This window comes from Oncorhynchus mykiss, chromosome 5 (genome assembly GCF_013265735.2).
Source record: "Oncorhynchus mykiss isolate Arlee chromosome 5, USDA_OmykA_1.1, whole genome shotgun sequence".
In the NCBI taxonomy this organism is placed as follows: Eukaryota; Metazoa; Chordata; class Actinopteri; order Salmoniformes; family Salmonidae; genus Oncorhynchus; species Oncorhynchus mykiss.
Window position 1 is genome coordinate 55,722,933 of NC_048569.1, and position 19,800 is coordinate 55,742,732.

The 19,800-nt window shown below is 40.8% G+C and overlaps 1 protein-coding gene across 6 annotated transcripts in view; it reads right to left on the reverse strand.

Moving 5' to 3' along the window:
• Positions 1 to 3,261, reverse strand: part of LOC110524078 (nuclear factor 1 A-type) — a 175,573-nt gene extending 172,312 nt beyond the window's left edge. For all 6 annotated transcript variants that reach the window (XM_036977883.1, XM_036977881.1, XM_036977880.1 and 3 more), the window contains exon 1: positions 3,137 to 3,261. In XM_036977883.1, the coding sequence (XP_036833778.1) occupies positions 3,137 to 3,232 (96 nt within the window). In that variant the 5' untranslated portion in view covers positions 3,233 to 3,261. The remainder of the gene's footprint in view (positions 1 to 3,136) is intronic.
• Between the last annotated feature and the right edge of the window lie 16,539 nt (positions 3,262 to 19,800).

The following is a 19,800-nucleotide window of genomic DNA, read 5'->3' on the forward strand; positions in this document are numbered from 1 at the left end:
AAGATGGCCCACTAAAAGAGCCCTCGTAATTCTGAAATGCATTTCAAGTAAGCAAGCTGTTTTGCCAGTGTGGCAAACACATTTTGCCAGTGTAGTCAATGAAAAAAAAGTAGAGGATGGAGTCTACATCCCCTGTATTTAACGAGATAGCGGCAAATGTGTGGAAACCACAGCCGAGGTGAAATGCTCACTAAAATTAACATGAAATAATACAAATGTAGGTATACAACAGGATCACATAGCGCATTCATCAGTTGATGTAGCAAAGTCCGATAGCTGACAAAGCTAGAAAACAAAGCTCAATGAATTACTAATTGGAAAATGTGGACTTATATTTACAATGTGGGCGATGAGGGTTTTGAAGCAAATTATATCCATTTGAATTATTATAAAGAGAGCAGAGATGGGCAAAATGGTCAGACCTACTTCCATTAAATATGATGAATGCCAAATAACATTTGAGCTCAAATAAAACGGATGAATTCCACACAGTCTGTGCTAATCATCTGAAATAATTACTAGAGCTGTGGTTCTGAAACTAAACATATAATCCTCTTTCCGCTGTAACCGAATTTAACCTCCAGCGCCATTCAAAAATCTGATATAACATTTCAGGGGGATTAAATTAGTCGAAGCAACTGTTGACTAATTCAAGTGAATGGGAGCACATGGATGGTAATTAATAAAAACAGCCTCCACTCCGCCTCTTCTAAACTGGAAACCATCCCGCAGCATTCCCATAATAACCATGTCATTGTAAACCTTTGACTCTTTCTTTATTAATACAGCGAGGACACGATCCATTTGAAGAAATGTCATCTCAGTTTCCTTGGTCAACCACCTAATACATTTAACATTCCACATGTTTTAAAGCAGATTTTTAGTATTGGCACAAGATAGGACGTTTTCCAAGTGAGCTACTGATTTAGAAACAAATATGGTGTTGCTTATACATTTTTCCCCAATACAACAAACAGTGGTTGTAGAAACCTATGAATCACATTTTCAGAGTAAATCAATAATGAATTGCAACACTCATGCAACATTGCTTCACTACATTTACCAACATATTAATATAAACATTCACAGAAAATACATGGTGTTTTATAGAATTGAAATGTCAAAAACACTTAATGATTTATTTTACATTAGATAAATGCAAGGTAGGTAGCATCTTTGAAGTTCAACACCAGATTATGTATTGACAAATGTCTATTGACTGATGACTAAATTAATTCATAGCTCTTCAGTACTTATACTGCTTTAAACACAATACTGACACAATACTGACAAAATCACCTGTACAACCCAACATGCAACGCAGGAATACACATTTTCATATATATATATCCCTGCGTTGCATGGTGGATTTTACAGGTGATTTTACATAGTCACACATACACATACATACAACCACCATATCTCATGAGGCGACTTTTTAACAAGTAAATCAACTTTAATTACATGTTTGTAAGAACATGTGCAAGAGACCAACTGAAAGCTTAATTTTCTTTTAGAGGATAAAAGTTAAAAATGTTTAAAGCAGCAAGAGATGACTCAAAATGAGCAAGTCCAAGAACTGGGGAACATTCCCGCACATCCCGTCTTCAGCCCCATGGCCCCAGAGAGGGGGGGGGGGGGGAGAAAGCGACAGTGAGGAATGCCCACACATCTCTACCCCTTTCCGTACGAAAACTAAACCACCACTACCACCTCTTTCCCCTCTGTGACATGTCCCCCTCTGTAGTGAAGGTCTAAAACCAATTACACTGGGACTCCGAATGAAAGTGACAGGGAGAGAAAGGCTCCCGTTTCTCTCCTTCTGCCCCTCATCAGCTCCCTACACACAGGCATGGAGCGCTGCTTGCTGACTGCCGCTGTGGACGAGGTGGCATGGGCGAGGAGAGGAGGGCGGGGGAGGCAGAGAGAGGGGGACAGCGGAGTGGAATTCTAAAGTTCATGGTCTTCTTACAGAGGAATAATACAGCCATTGTCTCTTGGCAATACAACTACTTTATTTTATACAATCTGGCAAGGAACCTGCAGTGGAGAAAAGGACCAGTGCTCGCCACCACACTCCCCCTTCCAAAAATAATTATTCTAATTATGCTGGCAATAATAAAGATAGTAGTAATATAACGATGCCGGGGATAACGACTCATCCCCTAATGAACACAGGGCACTGGGAGTTTCAAAGCCCTTTTATCCAGCCCGACTGGGCTCATTTGTATCTACTGGCCACAATAGACTACTGTGAAGCCCCCTACCCCTCCTCGTCTCTCAGCAAAGTCTACAAATTCCACTCGTCTTTTTTTCTCCTTCGCTCTCCCTCCTTCCACTTTAACCTCTCCCCATCGCTGCTGGAGCGACAGGGTTGTCAAAGGTTGTCTGGCCTCGTTGACCACAACAAGCAAGTTAATCTGCCCCGGCGCTGGGTCCGACTCGTCCCAGGGCATGTTTTTTTTTCTTTTTTTCTTCTTCTGTGCGCTTTAATTGCTGCCGCTGCGTGTCAGAGCTCAGGAGCGGAGTGCGATGCTCCGCACACTCGGTAAACTAGAATGAACTAGAGGTCTGACAGAAACGGTGCAACACTTTTTGGTCCTTTTTTTCAACGCCTTCACTCAACCTTCCTTAACTAGATGACACGAGCCGAAGCTGGCAAAATATTGGTTTACTTATGGCAAGGGCTGACTCATCCGTGTACTGCAGAAAAGTTGAATTACAGTCAGCAGATGAATAGTTTTTTGTGAACAAAATATTTACTCCGCAAATGGATATTTATTTTCCTGAAGACAAACTAATGTTAAACACTGAACAAGAACAAATAAGCACAGCGCCGGCAGAACAATATTTCAGAACTGGCATACTGAACTGAGACGACAAGAGACTTGGAAGAGAAAAAAACAAGGGGACATGAGTGACAAGGCTCCTACAGAGAGGACTGACATTGACAACAGACACAAAAACAAACCATCCACTATTTTAAAATCCACTCAATGTGAAGTTGAAGAATGGAGTAAAAAAAAAAAAAAAATGTGTCTTTTTTGAAGGATCTAAAGAAGAGGGACGTTTTTTTAAAAGAACAAATGGGAAAGAACGCGGAAGAAAAAAACAGCTTCGGTTGCTGCCAACTTACCATCCACCAAGTCCTGGCTGAGATGTCGTAGCAGAGCTGCCATTTGATGGAGCCTTCCGTAGTTTTGCCTGCCATTACGCTGTCAGCAAGCTTCATCTGATGCTGGTGCACTCACCGGAGATAAGATAACTAATTGAGAAAACATTTGCACTGGCATGTTGGGCAACATGTAGCCCGCTCCATACCATATGGAATCATGGGTAAAAAAAAAAAAAAAAAAATCCTTGACAATGAACCAATCTCAAGCAGACCCCGTGGCAAGGTGAGCGGCAGTCATCTGCTCACGGAGCGCGCAGTCTTTAAAAAAAAACACACACACACCAGAATGATGAGCTTTTTTTCCACATCACCGAGTTCTTGAGGTCATTTCTTTCTCCCTCTGTAATTAGGGCTTGTTCTTCATTATCACCTCCCCACCACTAGCCCTGTTGACTTGGGTCTGCACAAGTTCTTATTTTTTTCCTGACTTTCTGATCTTTTTTCTTTTTTTTGTGAGGAGTGGAGAGATTTAATAGGACAGAGTCAGGTAGAGAGAGAGAGTGAGGGCAGTGGGCTGAAGCGCTACAGGCTATTAGCCTGAAATTTCTGCCGGACAGATGGAACTGCTTAAAGACTATCATGCGATGTTTTGTTTTGCCCCCACCCCCCCTCTTTCCCCTCTCCTGGCAAATGTCTATCTTTTGGCATAAATACCTCCAGACAATAGGATCCACTAAAGCCCATAAAAAAATGGACATGGGGGTGCTACATTTTACAGGCTGCCTTACTTTACACTGCTAATATTAATTGATCTAGACAGAGTCCGGACATTATGTGGAGGAATTCAAGGCTGCGTGTAGCAATGCTGTCCAGAAGACACTTCACACCTTTAAAAAATGGATACGTAAGTAACCAAACCACTTTACTTTGAGTGTAAAGTGCAGAACATAAAAAATATTGAGTACTATTACAGACGATATTCTGTTTACACCTTTAGAAATGTTAAATGTTAATCTTGATTTGAGTACATAACCACGTTCTCCATTGCATGTAGTACAATTAACACTATCTAAAATTCGATTACATGAAAAATATATATTTCATCCCACTTTTGTATGCCTTAACAAATATGATGTACAGTAATACTCTGCTTTCTCTTTTCGGAGTCGTTGCATGCATTGAGCAGGGCTGGGCTGGAGGGCCATGAGAGGTGGTGCCCGGCCGGTGCTCTCTGAAGCTCAGGTTCCTCATCAGGGGGAATACCTGAACCGGGGGAGGGAGAAGGAGACAGATCGTCCATCAAACAGTTCTCCCATTGTAGCATAGCAGCTACGGAATTCGATTCCGCCAGAGATATGGAGAGCGCTTTGGGGAGGGGAACAGAAGTGCACAGGTACACTGAAGACCAAAGACCGCACTGAGTGGTTTTGGAGGGAGGTAATCCTCATTTCACATTTTGACAAAGTGACTACTTAAAAAAAAAAAAACTTCCTAGCACACTATGTTCACCAATAAGTTAAGAAATTAGATTTTCCCGACCTTTCTCAGAATGGCTGAGATGTACGGCTAGAATGGTGACGCAAAAAAACGATAAGCATGGGGATTCTGATATAACCTTACAAATATGGATTCTTTATTAAAATTATCTTATTAAAATAAATGTATCATCTCCGATGAAGATATCACGACAATGAAGTGAGGCAATATATTACAATGCATCTCAATGTTAAATGCGCAACATGCTATTTCGTTGAACTTTTGATTTCGGGGACCATTTTCTCTAAATGACTCCTTTTCACCATAAATTAGTAATGTTTTATTTTGTTCTGTAATGATCAGTCCAGGTCATTTCTGGATATCAATGCAAGCTGTATTATTGAGTTAAAAGTCAAGAGGTTAAGATTTCCTTGATGAATATAATCACAAGTAAATGAATACCTCCTATTCTCGTTTTGCATAGCTGACCACGGTTGGCAATGTAAGTCATTTTGCTGTTACATTTAGTGGGGATGATTGTTTGCAAAGACCAGAGCTGTGTGAAGTTCAGATTGGTTAGTTGTTGTGTATGTGTGTGTGTGCTTGTGTGTGTGTGTGCGTGTGTGTGTGGTGTGTTACTAATCGCTGGAGCACACGTGCAGCAGGTCCCCATTACTGTCCTCACTCCGCAGTGAGAGAGGGGATGGAAGCCGCGTCACGCGGCCAGCGAGGGGCTGTTCACTGTACACACCAGGTCAGCAGCGGCCAGACAGCCTCTACAGTCTACACCATGATCACTTGCGACGCAAATTGTAAGGCTTCATTACAACCCTTTGCACTTTGGGTTACAGTTTGACAGACAAATTAGTTTAGGACACATTCCCGCACAGACAAGGCTCCAGGTCTGAATCATATACGATCATTAATTGAGCAAACATTTCCGCCTCAAAAGCACATTTGAAAAATAATAAGATGAGATATGTAGATTTGATAAAAGTTGAATAATAAGAATACAATCACATGAGGTTGCTACTGAGTATTGTCACTGAGGTGAATAGATGTGAACTGTTATCACGTTGTATGATATGGTACGGTCACGTGTTTAGCTGACGTTATGGCGGGTGTAGCGAAATGCTTGTGCTTCTAGCTCCAACAGCGCAGTAATATCTAGTAAGTAATATATAACAATGCACACAATCTAAAGGAAAGGAATGGAATTATGAACATATATATTTGGCACGAGCAATGTCAGAGTGGCATAGACTTAGATACAGTAGAATAAGACAGTATATATATATTTATAATATGAGATGAGTAATGCAAAATATGTAAACATTATTAAAATGATTAGTGTTCCATTAAAGTGGCCAATGATTTCAAGTTTATGTATATAGGGCAGCAGCCTCTAATGTGCTAGTGATGGTCATTTAACAGCCTGATGGCCTTGAAATAGAAGCCGTTTTTCAGTCTCTCGGTCCCAGCTTTGATGCACCTGTATGTACTGACCTTGCCTTCCGGATGATCGCGGGGTGAACAGGCAGTGGCTCGGGTGGTTGTTTTCCTTGATGATCTTTTTGGCCTTCCTGTAACATTGGGTGCTGTAGGTGTCCTGGAGGGCAGGTGGCTTGCCCCCGATGATGCGTTGGGAGAGCCTTGCAAGCTAAACACTTAAAACATTTGAGGATACGAAAACAGAGCTAAAGAGTTAAAGCAGAAAGCCAATTCTGCCAGCTGACCAGTAGAAGGCAGTGTTGCACTGATGGGCTTTACTGTCAGAGTACTTCACAGTTCGATGAAGTTTTTACAAGTTAAGATTGACAATCACATTCTCTGTTCCATTCACATACTATAAAAAAACAACACTTTTAATTCTCTCTTGCTTACCTTTTTCGGAGTATGTAATGTCATCAACAGTGCAGTTTACTGTCAGAAGTCCTACACACATTAATTTCTGCAATAGAAAAATGACAGAGCATCAATGCCAACTCCCATATTATTTTTTACACGGACACCTTTATTTTAACCAACCGTTTACTAAATCACGTAAATTAGGCCGCACGTAAAATATATTCATTATACAAATATCATGGAGCTGCCCGATTGGTGGTCTCTTACAAAACGTCCCTTGAATCACACAACACCATAGCAAAACAAAAAGAAATTGCAAATAAGACAAATGGTATAATAAAATCTACTTAGTTCTGTGTCACTACACACTTGGGAGGGAGACGTGCTGAATTGATTTACATATGATGTGCATTATGACATTTCACCATATAAAACTGAACGCACTGCTAATACCTGGCAGATATGTTGTTTGAGAATAAAAGTTGGAGAAAAAAATATGTGTTCATTCTGAGAGGATGAACAATAGGCATCATTCATTTTGGCGGCTCAGCGTCAAAATCAATCGTGATTTTAATATTTTCAGTTTACCCAATATGGCCACTGTTAAGTGACACATTGGTGCCTAACTACCACCTAACTTTTAAAAATGTATACTGTTTTTAAAAAAAAAACGGTAAGCAAGCTAAGTCATAGTACACAACTGTACTTTTTAACAGTTCTAAACTGAAACCCGGAAAAGGGAGAACGCTCGTGCACATTTTTCCAATGTATCACCAAATCCAATCAAGTTAAGTTACTTCCTCTTGCTAACCCATAATTCAAAATGCTGGAGAGAAAAAAAAACATGATTGTCAACATGTGTTTTGCTTTTCCTCTTTGTGGAACATGCCTGTACCCCTAAGGCAGGCCAGCGTCCTGCCACCCAGCTCTGTCCCGCCACTCTGCTCAGTGGAGCTCGCTGAAACCAGAGGAACAGTCAGCGCCAGTGTTCTGTCTGTCGTTTCCACATGAGGACTTGAGGTGGAGGGAACTAAGCTGTCCTGGAGTATCCTTATTTGCTTCCGGGGAGAGGATTAAATCAAGTAGACCGATTAACCCAACTCCGAAACAAGTACCCTACAATACAAACACTTTCTAATAGCTAAGTTGAACAGTCTTGGAAACTTCTTCCCAGGCACCTTTTGTCCTGTTTTTATCTGCCTTATTGGCACTTGCAGAACATAAGAAGCACTCAGTGAAGCATTTCACAAAACCCAGGAAGCTCTACTCCAAACAAGGGTGTTTATTTTCATGCATTTTTCCTCTCTGATTGTTGTCAGATGCCTTTGTGTTCCAGGTTGTTAAAACTGCAGAGGGGAAAGCATGCAGCAAAATAAATCATATTTATTACATAATTGTCAATGTATATATTATATACGGTGTGATCCATAAACGTCTTCTAACTTCAGCGGCAGGAAACTATTAAATTAACCTAATGGCTCTATCAGGGCCGTCGGCCGTGACATCACACATCGGCAGTGCAGTGCCAGTAAAGATTCCTCGCATTCATTTCCCAAACATTGTGGCATTTAGGAGCGAGTGAAAAAGCAGCTGCCTGGACCCAAGCTCTTCAGTGCGACAGGCCTGATGGGTTTGGGACTTGGCTGGAGTCTCTTCTGAGCGAGGATGCGGAGTGAGGACAGTAATGGGGACCTGCTGCACGTGTGCTCCAGCGATTAGTAACACACCACACACACACACGCACGCACGCACGAACGAACGCACGCACGCACGCACGCACGCACGCACGCACGCACACACACACACACACACACACACACACACACACACACACACACACACACGGGCCTCACTTCCTTGTCCAGGCATCTGCTCCAGTGCACTACAAAATGGGTCAATTTGCCAGAGGACGCCAGAGGAAAACCATTCCATAATGAATCCATTGTGTTCCCAGAGCAACACATTTTAACATCCCCCCTGGAATCAACGGAGTTGAATCCAGCCCACCATCTACAGTATATGTCTCTATTTAAAAAGTAGAAGAAAATACACTCACACAAAACATCGCCAACTTACATGTTATACCACCTACGTTCCAAGGGCAGAATTCTTACTCGGGATACATACACAGAACTTCAACTATAGTGCAAAACAACAATGCATCTCAAGTCCCCCAAACAGTCAGGCGAACCGTGTTGTCCACGTCTCAGAAATATGAATCTGTGTTAATCAAATCAAGCCAATTATTCCGATCAAACCCAGTGAAAGACAAGGACAAGAGAATCAGAGTATGAATAATGGATGTCACAAAAGAGTATGTGAGACAGCAAAATGCATAAGGTTAATAAATTCAGGTAGTGTGTCCAGTACACAACCTCCAGACCTGACACCTTACATTACAACCACCTGGTCCTATATACATTTGTGTGTGTGTGTGTGTGTGTGTGTGTGTGTGTGTGTGTGTCCAAACACACAGAATACTGAGTCTACAACCGGCCACAGAGCCCAGAGGGCTGGCAGATACGGGCTACAATAGAGGGAGGGGGAAGTAAAGGAAAAGAAGGGCCATGAGTACCATCTGCCTCTCCAATGCTGACAGAGCCAAGACGTGCGGTCAATGGCTCTCCTAAACGGGAGATTTCAAATGTGCTTGCTTACTGCCATGTGCTTTCAGAGGTGAACTATGTCCAATGATATTGTGGGATCTGCTGTTTTACATGTCGACTTGGAATGAATCTATTTGTGCCTTTGTGTGCGAAGACGAGGGAAATTATTATTGTCAAGGCCAATGATTGTACACAAATACTTCCATTTAAGTTGTGGCCTTTCAATCTTTCCAATATTTGCAGTTTGCTACTTTTCAATGGAATGGTTCATTAGTAAAAAAAAAAAAAAAACAATGTTACAACATGGACAAGGAATCTTTCAAATGTCACAAACAACATCCAATAAAGTAGAAGCTTAGCAAGCAAACACAAACTTGAGTGACCCCCCCCCCCCCCCCCCCCCAACTACAGATTAATGACTGGCTAGCGTGCACGACCTCTCCCTGGTTTTTATTTTCCTCAGAAAACAATCGCCTGGCGCCCTTGGAGGCTATTTATACCCTGGGAGCTTTAGCCATGTCTTAATGTATCATCAGGTTGGACTCATCAATTTGTGGAGGGTGAGAGTTGATGGTCAAGTTGGCAGAAATACACAACTTTGGAGGAATTCCGTTTATTTCCATATATTGTTTTGTTGCCTTAGTGACAAATATAAACAGGAGCCCTGTTCTCTCCTGAGGGCCCTGCAGACACTTGGAATTGTAGCCAAATGACGTCGAGGCATGACAAATGCCAAAGTGCTACATCTTCCCCAGAACAAGATATTGTGCAGTTGTGCCATTTAAAGTCGACAGGCACTACATGCTAGGCGGGGCTGTTACCCTGAGACATGCCCGCTGCGTTGATGTCCATCTTGGCACATCATTCTGAATCAGAAAGAGTGGCGATGCGTGGCGGCCAAAGCTGTCATCCTGATGTCCTATGTCAGCCAGCAGCAACCCACGCTCTGCTCCTCTGACCTTCACTCATCCCACGGCTTGCTGGCGGCCCATGCCACCTTGTCCCCGCCCGGCTGCCCGGCAGTGAGCCCACAATCCAATCAAAACCTACTTTTAGAACATTCCATGCCATCGCCTACACACGGATGATTATGCCCTGTTACAGAGTACACATTTGATTAATAGTTTTCTAAAAGATTTACAGATTTTTACAATCGAACCAATTTGAGCTTGCAGTGGTGGGACTTTTGCACTGGTACAAACCCTGGGAGGCATAGGACTATCCACAAGAGAAGGAAGATTGCTACACAATTGCAAACACTTCATTCATTTGCATCCCAATATAAATTGGCCCACTCAGGAAGTGAAGAGTTATGACCGTCTAAGAGTTAGCCTAGAATTGAGATTTTCACACAAACCTTAGGCTACACTATCATAAGGGCCCGCACAGACTGTACAATTTCGGCAGTCTTATGCCGCGACTTCGCAGTCCCAGACGAAATGTCCGTGTTGCGGGCTAATTATTATGTCTAGGTCTGCCGACTAAGAACCACTACGTGTGGTCATGTTTTTTTGAAACGGCTAATTATTGTTCCCAAAGCAAAGTCCACTGCAGGCAAAACAGTGGTACTCAACTGGTTTTGCCTTGGGACCCAAATTGAACCAGGTTGTCTCAAAGAAGAATCGCCAAAATACAATCTAGAAAACTATTTTTAATGCTATATTGATAGTAAAGGTAGCAATTATATGACAAGGGAACAACATTCCCACCTCTCATTGTCAATCATTAAATGTCCCCTATATTCTTGATGAAGGTCAATAAACTCACTGGTTTGAGACTACACAATCAATCAAAATAGTACTGCTAATAGCTTTATATTGAAAATACTGTGATGGAAGAAAACATTTACAAGGATTAAATACTTTTTAAAGGTAGTTCATTATCATTTCAACACACGTTCTACCTGGTTTAAGCAGTTTAAGCTCAGACTGGAGTATCTTCGTGTCATTTTCTTTTCCCACAATATTTTTGTTGTGGTTGTGATTTTACTCAGACACCCGCTGTGTTAAGACACACACACGAAGCCAACAGCGTTTCACTACCTTGTTTGTGGTAATATGCCAACCATAATGCAAAATATTGCTGATTACAATGCTGATTGTCACCAAAAACTGTATTAATTCACTTAGTATCCCCTACCTGATGTTTCTCCCAGTTAAGATAATCTTTGCTTGAGACTGGAAAGTACTTTGTGCGTGAATGACGAGACGGCGCACAGTTTAAGAAGAGAAAAGATTCCTTCTTCCATGCAAATGTCGCTGATTAGTATTCAGTTCGATAAAATAAGTCCCAAATGGAGGGTGAACAGATTGTTTTTCATCTGTAGCCTCCTGAAATCAGCCAAAACGAGCTGATTAATAACTCAATGCATGCACACACTCCTACTGAATATGTGTTCACCTGTATTGTGAATGGGCGTAGGCGACATCTTGATTTACCCAGTATATCAATAGAGACATACCATTCAAATAAATAATTCCCGTTGCTATGTAGTTAGATTGGCAAATAAACCAATTGAATGTATGATTGTATAATTGATTCATTAATGCATACATTAAAAAATCAAACATTTCTAATGTAATGATATTGAACTCTAAAGATCTGTCTGGATTAAGTGCCATTCTGTGACTTTAGCTAATATGCATTTGTTTTGCTGCGGTACCTTTTTGGTATCAAGTATCGTGACACTAGCAGCGAACTGACCTCCTTTCTAATCTTTGGGATTTTAATAGAATCACACCCAAAGATACAGCATTGTGGAACATTCTATAGGCTTCTGACAGCGTTCACATGCTCGTTGGATGTGGAGACTACCATTAAGGAGGTCCTAAGTCTGATATGATTGTGTTAAAGTGATTTGAAGTCAGAACAATTCTTTAACCTTTACGATTTTAGCTAGCTAGTAAATGTTGCTCATTTTAAAGTTAGCTAGCATGCTTAACATTGACAATTATGGTCTAACTAGCTACATTATCCATTTTTGACAAGTTTGTAAATGTCAAAAAACGGATTTGTCGTCATCTTTTGGTTGAAAAGGGGTGATTCCTCACGAAACAAGAACAAAAACATTTTGGGAGATTTTCATGAAAAATATCCATAGAAGGGTCATTTGGAGGAAGGATTGTTGACATACACTACCGGTCAAACGTTTTAGAACACCTACTCATTCAAGGTTTTTATTTTTGTACTATTTTCTACATTGTAAATAACAGCGAAGACATCAAAACTATGAACACATATGGAATCATGTAGTACACAAAAAAAGTGTTAATCAAATCAAAATATACTTTCTATTTGAGATTCTTCAAATAGCCACCCTTTGCCTTGACAAATTTGCACACTCTTGGCATTCTCTAAACCAGCTTCACCTGGAATGCTTTTCCAGCAGTCTTGAAGGAGTCCCACATATGCTGAGCACTTCTTGGCCACTTTTTCTTCCCAGAGCGGTCCAACTCATCCCAAACCATCTCAATTTGGTTGAGGTCGGGGGATTGTGGAGGCCACGTCATCTGATGCAGCACTCCATCACTCTCCTTCTTGGTCAAATAGCCCTTACACAGCCTGGAGGTGTGTTGGGTCATTGTCTTGTTGAAAAACAAATGATAGTCCCACTAAGAGTAAACCAGATGTGATGGCGTATCACTACAGAATGCTGTGGTAGCCATGCTGGTTAAGTGTGCCTTGAATTCTAAATAAATCACTGACAGCGTCACCAGCAAAGCACCCCCACACCATCACACCTCCTCCGCCATGCTTTACAGTGGGAAATACACATGCGGAGATCATCCATTCACCCACACTGTGTCTCACAAAGACACTGCGATTGGAGCCAAAAATTCCAATTTGGACACATCAGACCAAAGCACAAATTTCCAACGGTCTAATGTCCATTGCTCGTGTTTCTTGGCCCAAGCAAGTCTCTTCTTTTTAGTGTCCTTTAGTAGTGTTTTTTTTCAAGCAATTCGATTATGAAGGCCTGATTCACACAGTCTACTCTGAACAGTTGATGTTGAGATGTGTCTGTTACTTGAACTCTGTGAAGCATTTATTTGGGCTGCAATTTCTGAGGCTGGTAACTCTAATAAACTTTTCCTCTGCAGCAGAGGTAACTCAGGGTCTTCCATTCCTGTGGCGGTCCTCATGAGAGCCAGTTTCATCATAACGCTTGATGGTTTTTGAGACTGCACTTGAAGAAACTTTCAAAGTTCTTGACATTTTCCGTGTTGACTGACCTTCATGTCTTAAAGTAATGGACTGTCTTTTCTCTTTGCTTATTTGAGCGGTTCTTGCCATAATATGGACTTGCTCTTTTACCAAATAGGTCTATCTTCTGTATAACACCCCTAACGTGTCACAACACAACTGATTGGCTGAAACACATTAAATTCCACAAATGAACTTTAAAGAAAGCACACCTGTTAATTGAAATGCATTCCAGGTGAGTACCTCATTAAGCTGGCTGAGAGAATGCCAAGAGTGTGCAAAGCTGTCATCAAGGCAAAGTGTGGCTATTTGAAGAACCTCAAATATATTGGTTTGCTTAACACTTTTTTGGTTACTACATGATATATGTGTTATTTCATAGTTTATGCCTTCACTATTATTTTACAATGTTGAAAATAGTAAAAACAAAGAAAAACCCATGAATGAGTAGGTGTTCTAACACTTTTGACCAGTAGAGTATGTATCTTAAAGCAAATCTGAGAAATAATGAATTGATGTTCCCACTCTGGAACTTTGATATGCCGTGGTCACCAACCAATCGTCAATCTCCAAGGCATTCCTAGTCGTTCGCCAAATATTTCTGTAAAAAACCCAAAGATAAAGCCTCGCATTCCTTGTTTTTTATGTATTTATTCGTCTCACGCTGTTGGTTGTAGGTGCACTTGATTCAGCTGCCCTGTGCACCGGTTAGGGGAAATGTTCCCATTTTGAACCGTTTCTTAAGTCTGAAGATTCAAACTCTGCCTTCCCGGCAAATCAAGTGCACTATAGGTCTACCGCTGGCCAATCAGATGGCTCAGATTATTGTGTCTGCAGTAACGTAGCAGGAATAAAAGAAAGCTACAGCGAAGTTGATACTGTGAGATTTCAAAACGTTTAAAACCATGACTAGAGAGAGACTGTCAACAAATACAGCAACGAGCTGCTGTTTTTATGATTGAGTTCATGTTTAAGTTCTTACTCAGCACTGTCAACACTTTGTATTCAACACTTTTCTAGGTTATAAAAAACATGTTGTTCCTACTTCCACTCGCGCTACAACCAACACTACAGCTGTAATGAATGATTAGGAAAGTGTATTGATAGGGTTGCGTTATTATTAGCGGCTTGGGTCTTTTTTAATACCAATAAATATTTCACTTTTTCTGTTCATAGGAATAATAACATGAATTTGTGCATGAGGCAGAAATAATGTGGTGTGACTCAAGTTATGCCATCAGCTGGATGACGGTGTCCCTTATTGGTCAGTTCAGCAGAGGGACGTTGAGAGACTGACCATCAGATGCAGGCACCAGTAAAATATGTTAGCTGTGCCTGACAAGCAATACAACTGATCTATTATTGGTGTGATCATATACGTAGCCCACCTCAAATAGTGAAATATAATTTAAAAACCGAAAAACAATGGATTGGCAGGGCAAATTCAAGCAAAGCCAATATGTGGTGATAATATATTGGTCCTATATCCTACTGCACAAACCTTATTGCTACAGTACTGTTTTTAATAGGTTAATGTTGCATAGGCTTATGTTTTTTTTAAGTCATGTTAAAAAAAACTCAGATAGCATTTTGACTCAAAGTGATCTTGACTCAGAAAAGGTTGGTTGGTGACCACTGCCCTGGAGCATATTATCTTTAACAATATATTGAAGATTAGCCAAATCAAAAATGTTATATTTTCAATGTTCATGTTTATATTTTTCTATATCCATAAATTAATGTAAGACAATTGTTATTGAAATCAAAATACTCATATTACAGAGCAAGTGGTAAAGCTTCACATTTCACCAATATTTGCTTTGTAATTCATTATTTAATTATTTCTTAATTATGCGTTAAGACACATGTCAAATATGCATGTCCACATTCCTTCCTTCAAAAAGACCTGTGGATAAAATGTAAAACAATAAATAAAATAAAAATGTTGTGGTTTTGTAAGGAATCACCCAAAGGAGAAAAACCAGAAACCACAAATCAGCAATTCATTAGTCAGATTCCGTTTCTTGTGTTGCAGTCAGTGGTAGTCCGTCATTCATAGGATGTTTTGAGCGCCACATCTTCTTACAACAATTTTTTGTGTGTGCTTTTCTTGGCATTATCTATCCCATATCCCTTTGCAAACAATGTAAAAAATATATATACTGTAATTGAGTTAATAAAGCCGTATACAAACATGGTCTCTGGTTTTGTTTTCTTGAGAAAGGCAGCTCCAAAATGCAGGTGTTTCAGCCTAGCTCAGTGCTTTCTGTTGTGGTGGGGCAAGCCAGAACTGAAGATCACTGAAGTCATCATGATTCAACCAGTTTCCAGTTGTCTTGAAAGCACCATAAATCCAAAGAATGCCGGACTTTGATGACAAAATTTGCCCACGAAGGACCGCCGTGGCACCTTCCTGTTCAAGTGAGCACAGCACACCAAGGTGAGTCCAAAAATGTCTTGTATGTTCCTGCATAAATTATGCAATATGCCAGAGAGATATGTATACAGTAGCTAACAGAGTAATACTAAGTGTATGTAAGTGGCCCATGTGCCTGACCCTAATAATTTGGTCTATTTTCTCCACTTAATTTTGCCTACTGTTCTGACTTGGTGGTGCACATGTAGCCTATAACCTGTTTTTGATAAATGTAACCATTGAAAATTTGAAGATCTTTCATTGTCGCTTATATGCCCCCTTCAGTTATCCTGCGGGTCTGACTTGGTATACAGGGAGAACACAAAGAACGGCCCATGTTCTGAATTTTGTCACTGTACATTTCGAAAGTGCTGAACATATTGACTACGTCCGTCCTGGCTCACTCAATGTCTTAATCGAAATTACGGATTGCCTCTTATGCACTTGTCGTACCCTTAAGCAATAGTTTGTACATCTCAATTGTCAGCAGAAACCACATTTGTTTAATCAAGTCAGCCATATCAGCCACGTTTTTTTTAAGGCAGTAAATGAGGCTGAATTAACTAGTTGCTACCAGACAAGGCTCCGCTGATTGCCAGGTGTAGCAGTGGTAAGGTGTTGGGACAGCTTTATGTCGGCCCTAACAGTTTGTGGGCACCGTTTGTCACCGTTATAGTTCAATTAATGTATTGGTTAGTGTTGTGTAGTGGCTTTGCTAGCATACATTCCACAAACACATTTTTTTTGTCCCACCAAGATTTACATGCTAAAAATCGGCACTGATCTGTTACAAGTTTTGCAACAAACGTTTACGCTAGGAACCAAACAGGTGCAAACGGAACATAACAGGTAAGGACCTGGGTTCTATTCATTACATATTGAAACAGTTTACAGGTTAAAAACCAAACGGAAGCAAACAGAATTAAATGGAGAGTGAGAGACCTAACTGAATTTGCAAAATAATCGGCGTAGCCTAATGAATACACCCCTGAATTTCTGCAAAGCCTTTTTTGTTTGGAGTAAATGTTTTCCCAGACTAATAAATACACCCCAGGTAACAACATTTTCTCTGAGTTTCCAACTCGGAATTACTGGTGTTTTCAAGACAACTGGGATGAGTTCAAATTTGCTACAGCTTCCTAATTGTTGATTCAGATACGTTCCATGTGGAAAACTCGGAGCTCATCTGTCTACAACGAGCTTCCAAGTTGGGAATTTCCGAGATGTCTTCAACGCGGCATACGACTTGGAAGGTTTCTCAAGTCTAATTTCCCAGTCAGAACTCCCAACTTCCGACAGCATGTGATCGCCCCATATAAGCCTATCACAAGGCGCCGGGTTTCTATCAATAGCAATGTTGTTTTCTCACCCAAACTGCCCCCAACACAAGTTTAACTTATACAAATGATATTAAACTTGTGAATTGAATTGTAGCCTCCATAAACTATATTCAGAAAAAAACAAACATTTTTACAGCTTTTTTAGTAAGTGCCTTAGCAAACTGTAGGCCTACACATGCGCGTGAGGTCACCAATTGAGCATGGGCTTGATATTTGAAACGCATGGATGTCGCCTAATTAATAGTTTTACAATATAATTAAACCATTAAAGTCTTTACCAAATGTGTCTATTGATTGGGATGAAGAAAATGCGATTTCAATGACTTTACCAACTTAGAACATGCTGGACCAGTCCCACCTGTTGGTCTACATTGTTTGTAGCCTGTGTCGTCTTCGTCATCGAAGCTCATCACGTTTCGGTCGCCCATTACTAACTGTTTACTTGTTTAATATAGGCTAATCTAAAACGTTTCAAATTGGTGTGTTATTTCAATGAAAATATTGGCAAAAATAACTATACAGTCGAATGTTTTAGGCCTCGTACAACTATGGCGAGAAACAAACTACACAGGGGGGGAGGGGGGGGGGGGGGGGTAAAATCAGATGAGCATCTAAATGTAATTAACATGATAAAATACAATTATTATAAACATATTTCTTATTTACCTTGGTAATACTGATTGAACTTAACTTATTGTATAAAAATCCCTTTAATCTGAAATACATCATTATCATTCAGTATGCTGGCATCTTCTTGCGTCCATCACAATATAACTGAATAGAGCATAGGAAAGGGAAGTGGGGTAAGGCGTAGGTTACTATTGGTCATAATGAAAATAATAGGACAACTTTATATCTTCTTTGATGAATAAGGCCAATAATTATTACATCTATGCCTTTTGTGTGTGTGAGTGTGTGTGTGTGTGTGTGGGGGGGGGGGGGGGGGGTTGCTTATTACATTTCCCCCTTCTCACATAATGGCCCCATTGTTGTGACTGCAGATTAGTGACTGAAACTGAACTTCACAAAATACCTGCACTCCCTTGAGTCAGTTACATGAAAGCTTGCATTTATTCCTCCTACCTTTGAAATTCTCTCTCAAGGCTGCTTCAATGGTTGGTCTGACCAGGTGGCTTTCATTTACATTTAGAGGTATGGCTTATGTTCAGCAGGCCAAATTAGCCTGTCCGTCTTTGTGACAATACAGTGAAATCGTCTTTTGTTAAAGGACCAGTCATTGATTGTTGAAATAACTTCATTTTATTAAAAAAAATTGATATACATTAGAGATTGCATTGCTTTACTAAGGTGGGTTTGTGTATTTGGTATCCAGACAATGCATAGGTTTTGAAAGGTAAGCAAGAAAACAACGTGGTGACCATAAATCACCCCTTGAGAATGATTCCCCCCTTAGAACAGGGACATCCAGAATTACACTATACTGACTTGATGAATGGAGACATTAACTGAAAATCCCCGCTATAGGAGCACAACGTGATATAAGGTTTTTGGCTGTGGGCCTTGCCAGCGAGATTAAGTGCTGAAAGAAAAATGGGCTGCTGTAAAGTGAGGAAAAAGAGAGACTTGAGCGAGGTAGTAGTAGGACAGGGACACAAAGGACAATGTGGGGGATTGAAGGTGATCTCTCTACTTCTCTCTTCTCGCTCATGCAAGCCCAAAAGGAAGCCAAGAACTCAGCTACGTAAACAGGTAATACTGGTCACAGTAAGTAATAAAATAGTGGAGATAGGTCCTTACTTTGAAGGCCCCTCCACATAATTACATGACATGAGTAATGCGTATTGGAGGAAGTGTGTGGCTCCACCTCGACATTTTTACATCGCTGGCATGTTTTTCAAGCGTCCCATCCCAGTGTCTCATCTTTGGCCATGACACTGACATCTCAGTAACCCTTAGGTTGGTCTATGAGAGTGAAGTGGCAGCGCAGGTCCCTTTCCTAGGCGCAGACTCTGCACTGTTGGGAAGGGCCTGTAATGAAGCATTTCACTGATAGTCTACACCTGTTATTTGCAAAGCATGTGACAAATAAAATGTTATTTGATGATTTTGATTTGACGCACACTCTAAATTATCCAGTGCCCCGTGGTCTGCCTGAGCAGCTCCTCCTGGCCCGACCCCCAGCGCCTGGCTATCAGAAGGAAACAATGCTGCTGTGCCCCTCTCCCGTTACTGCTGTTTAGCATAATTAATTTGATCTGCCTATAGTAAGGCTCAGCGCTCCCATGCCTTCTGCCATTGCGAATCACATCGGCGTGCTAACCACTTTAGCTAGGGACTTCACGCTGCACTGGCTGGACACTGTGGCCAACCACTGTGTGCTGGCGGTAAACATAACCCCAAAAAATGCACTCTGATAGGAGCAGGTTCTGTGCTCTGAATTGGGGTTAATGTCATTATCCAGACTGGTATCATTGTAATTTAGATGATCACAGAATATTCTAAGCATTGCTACGATAACATTCTACAGTAATAAGAATTCTGATCATGTGTTTATCAGTATTTTTAGCTTCAGGGTTAGTAATTAAATGAACTAATAGTGTTATCATTTTAAGAGTAAAATGTCATCGAATTCTTGTATGTCAGTCACAGACCTTTCTCAATGTGCATATATTTAATATTAATTTGCAGTACAATTGCATTTGGACTAATAATGAACAAAATGTTGAGGTGATTCAAGATGATTGTGGGAGATAATTGTGCAAGAAACCAGCACATTTCCTCTTTAGTGTTGATGTGTATCCCCAGCCAAGCCTCATCCTCCTAACAGTATGTTCT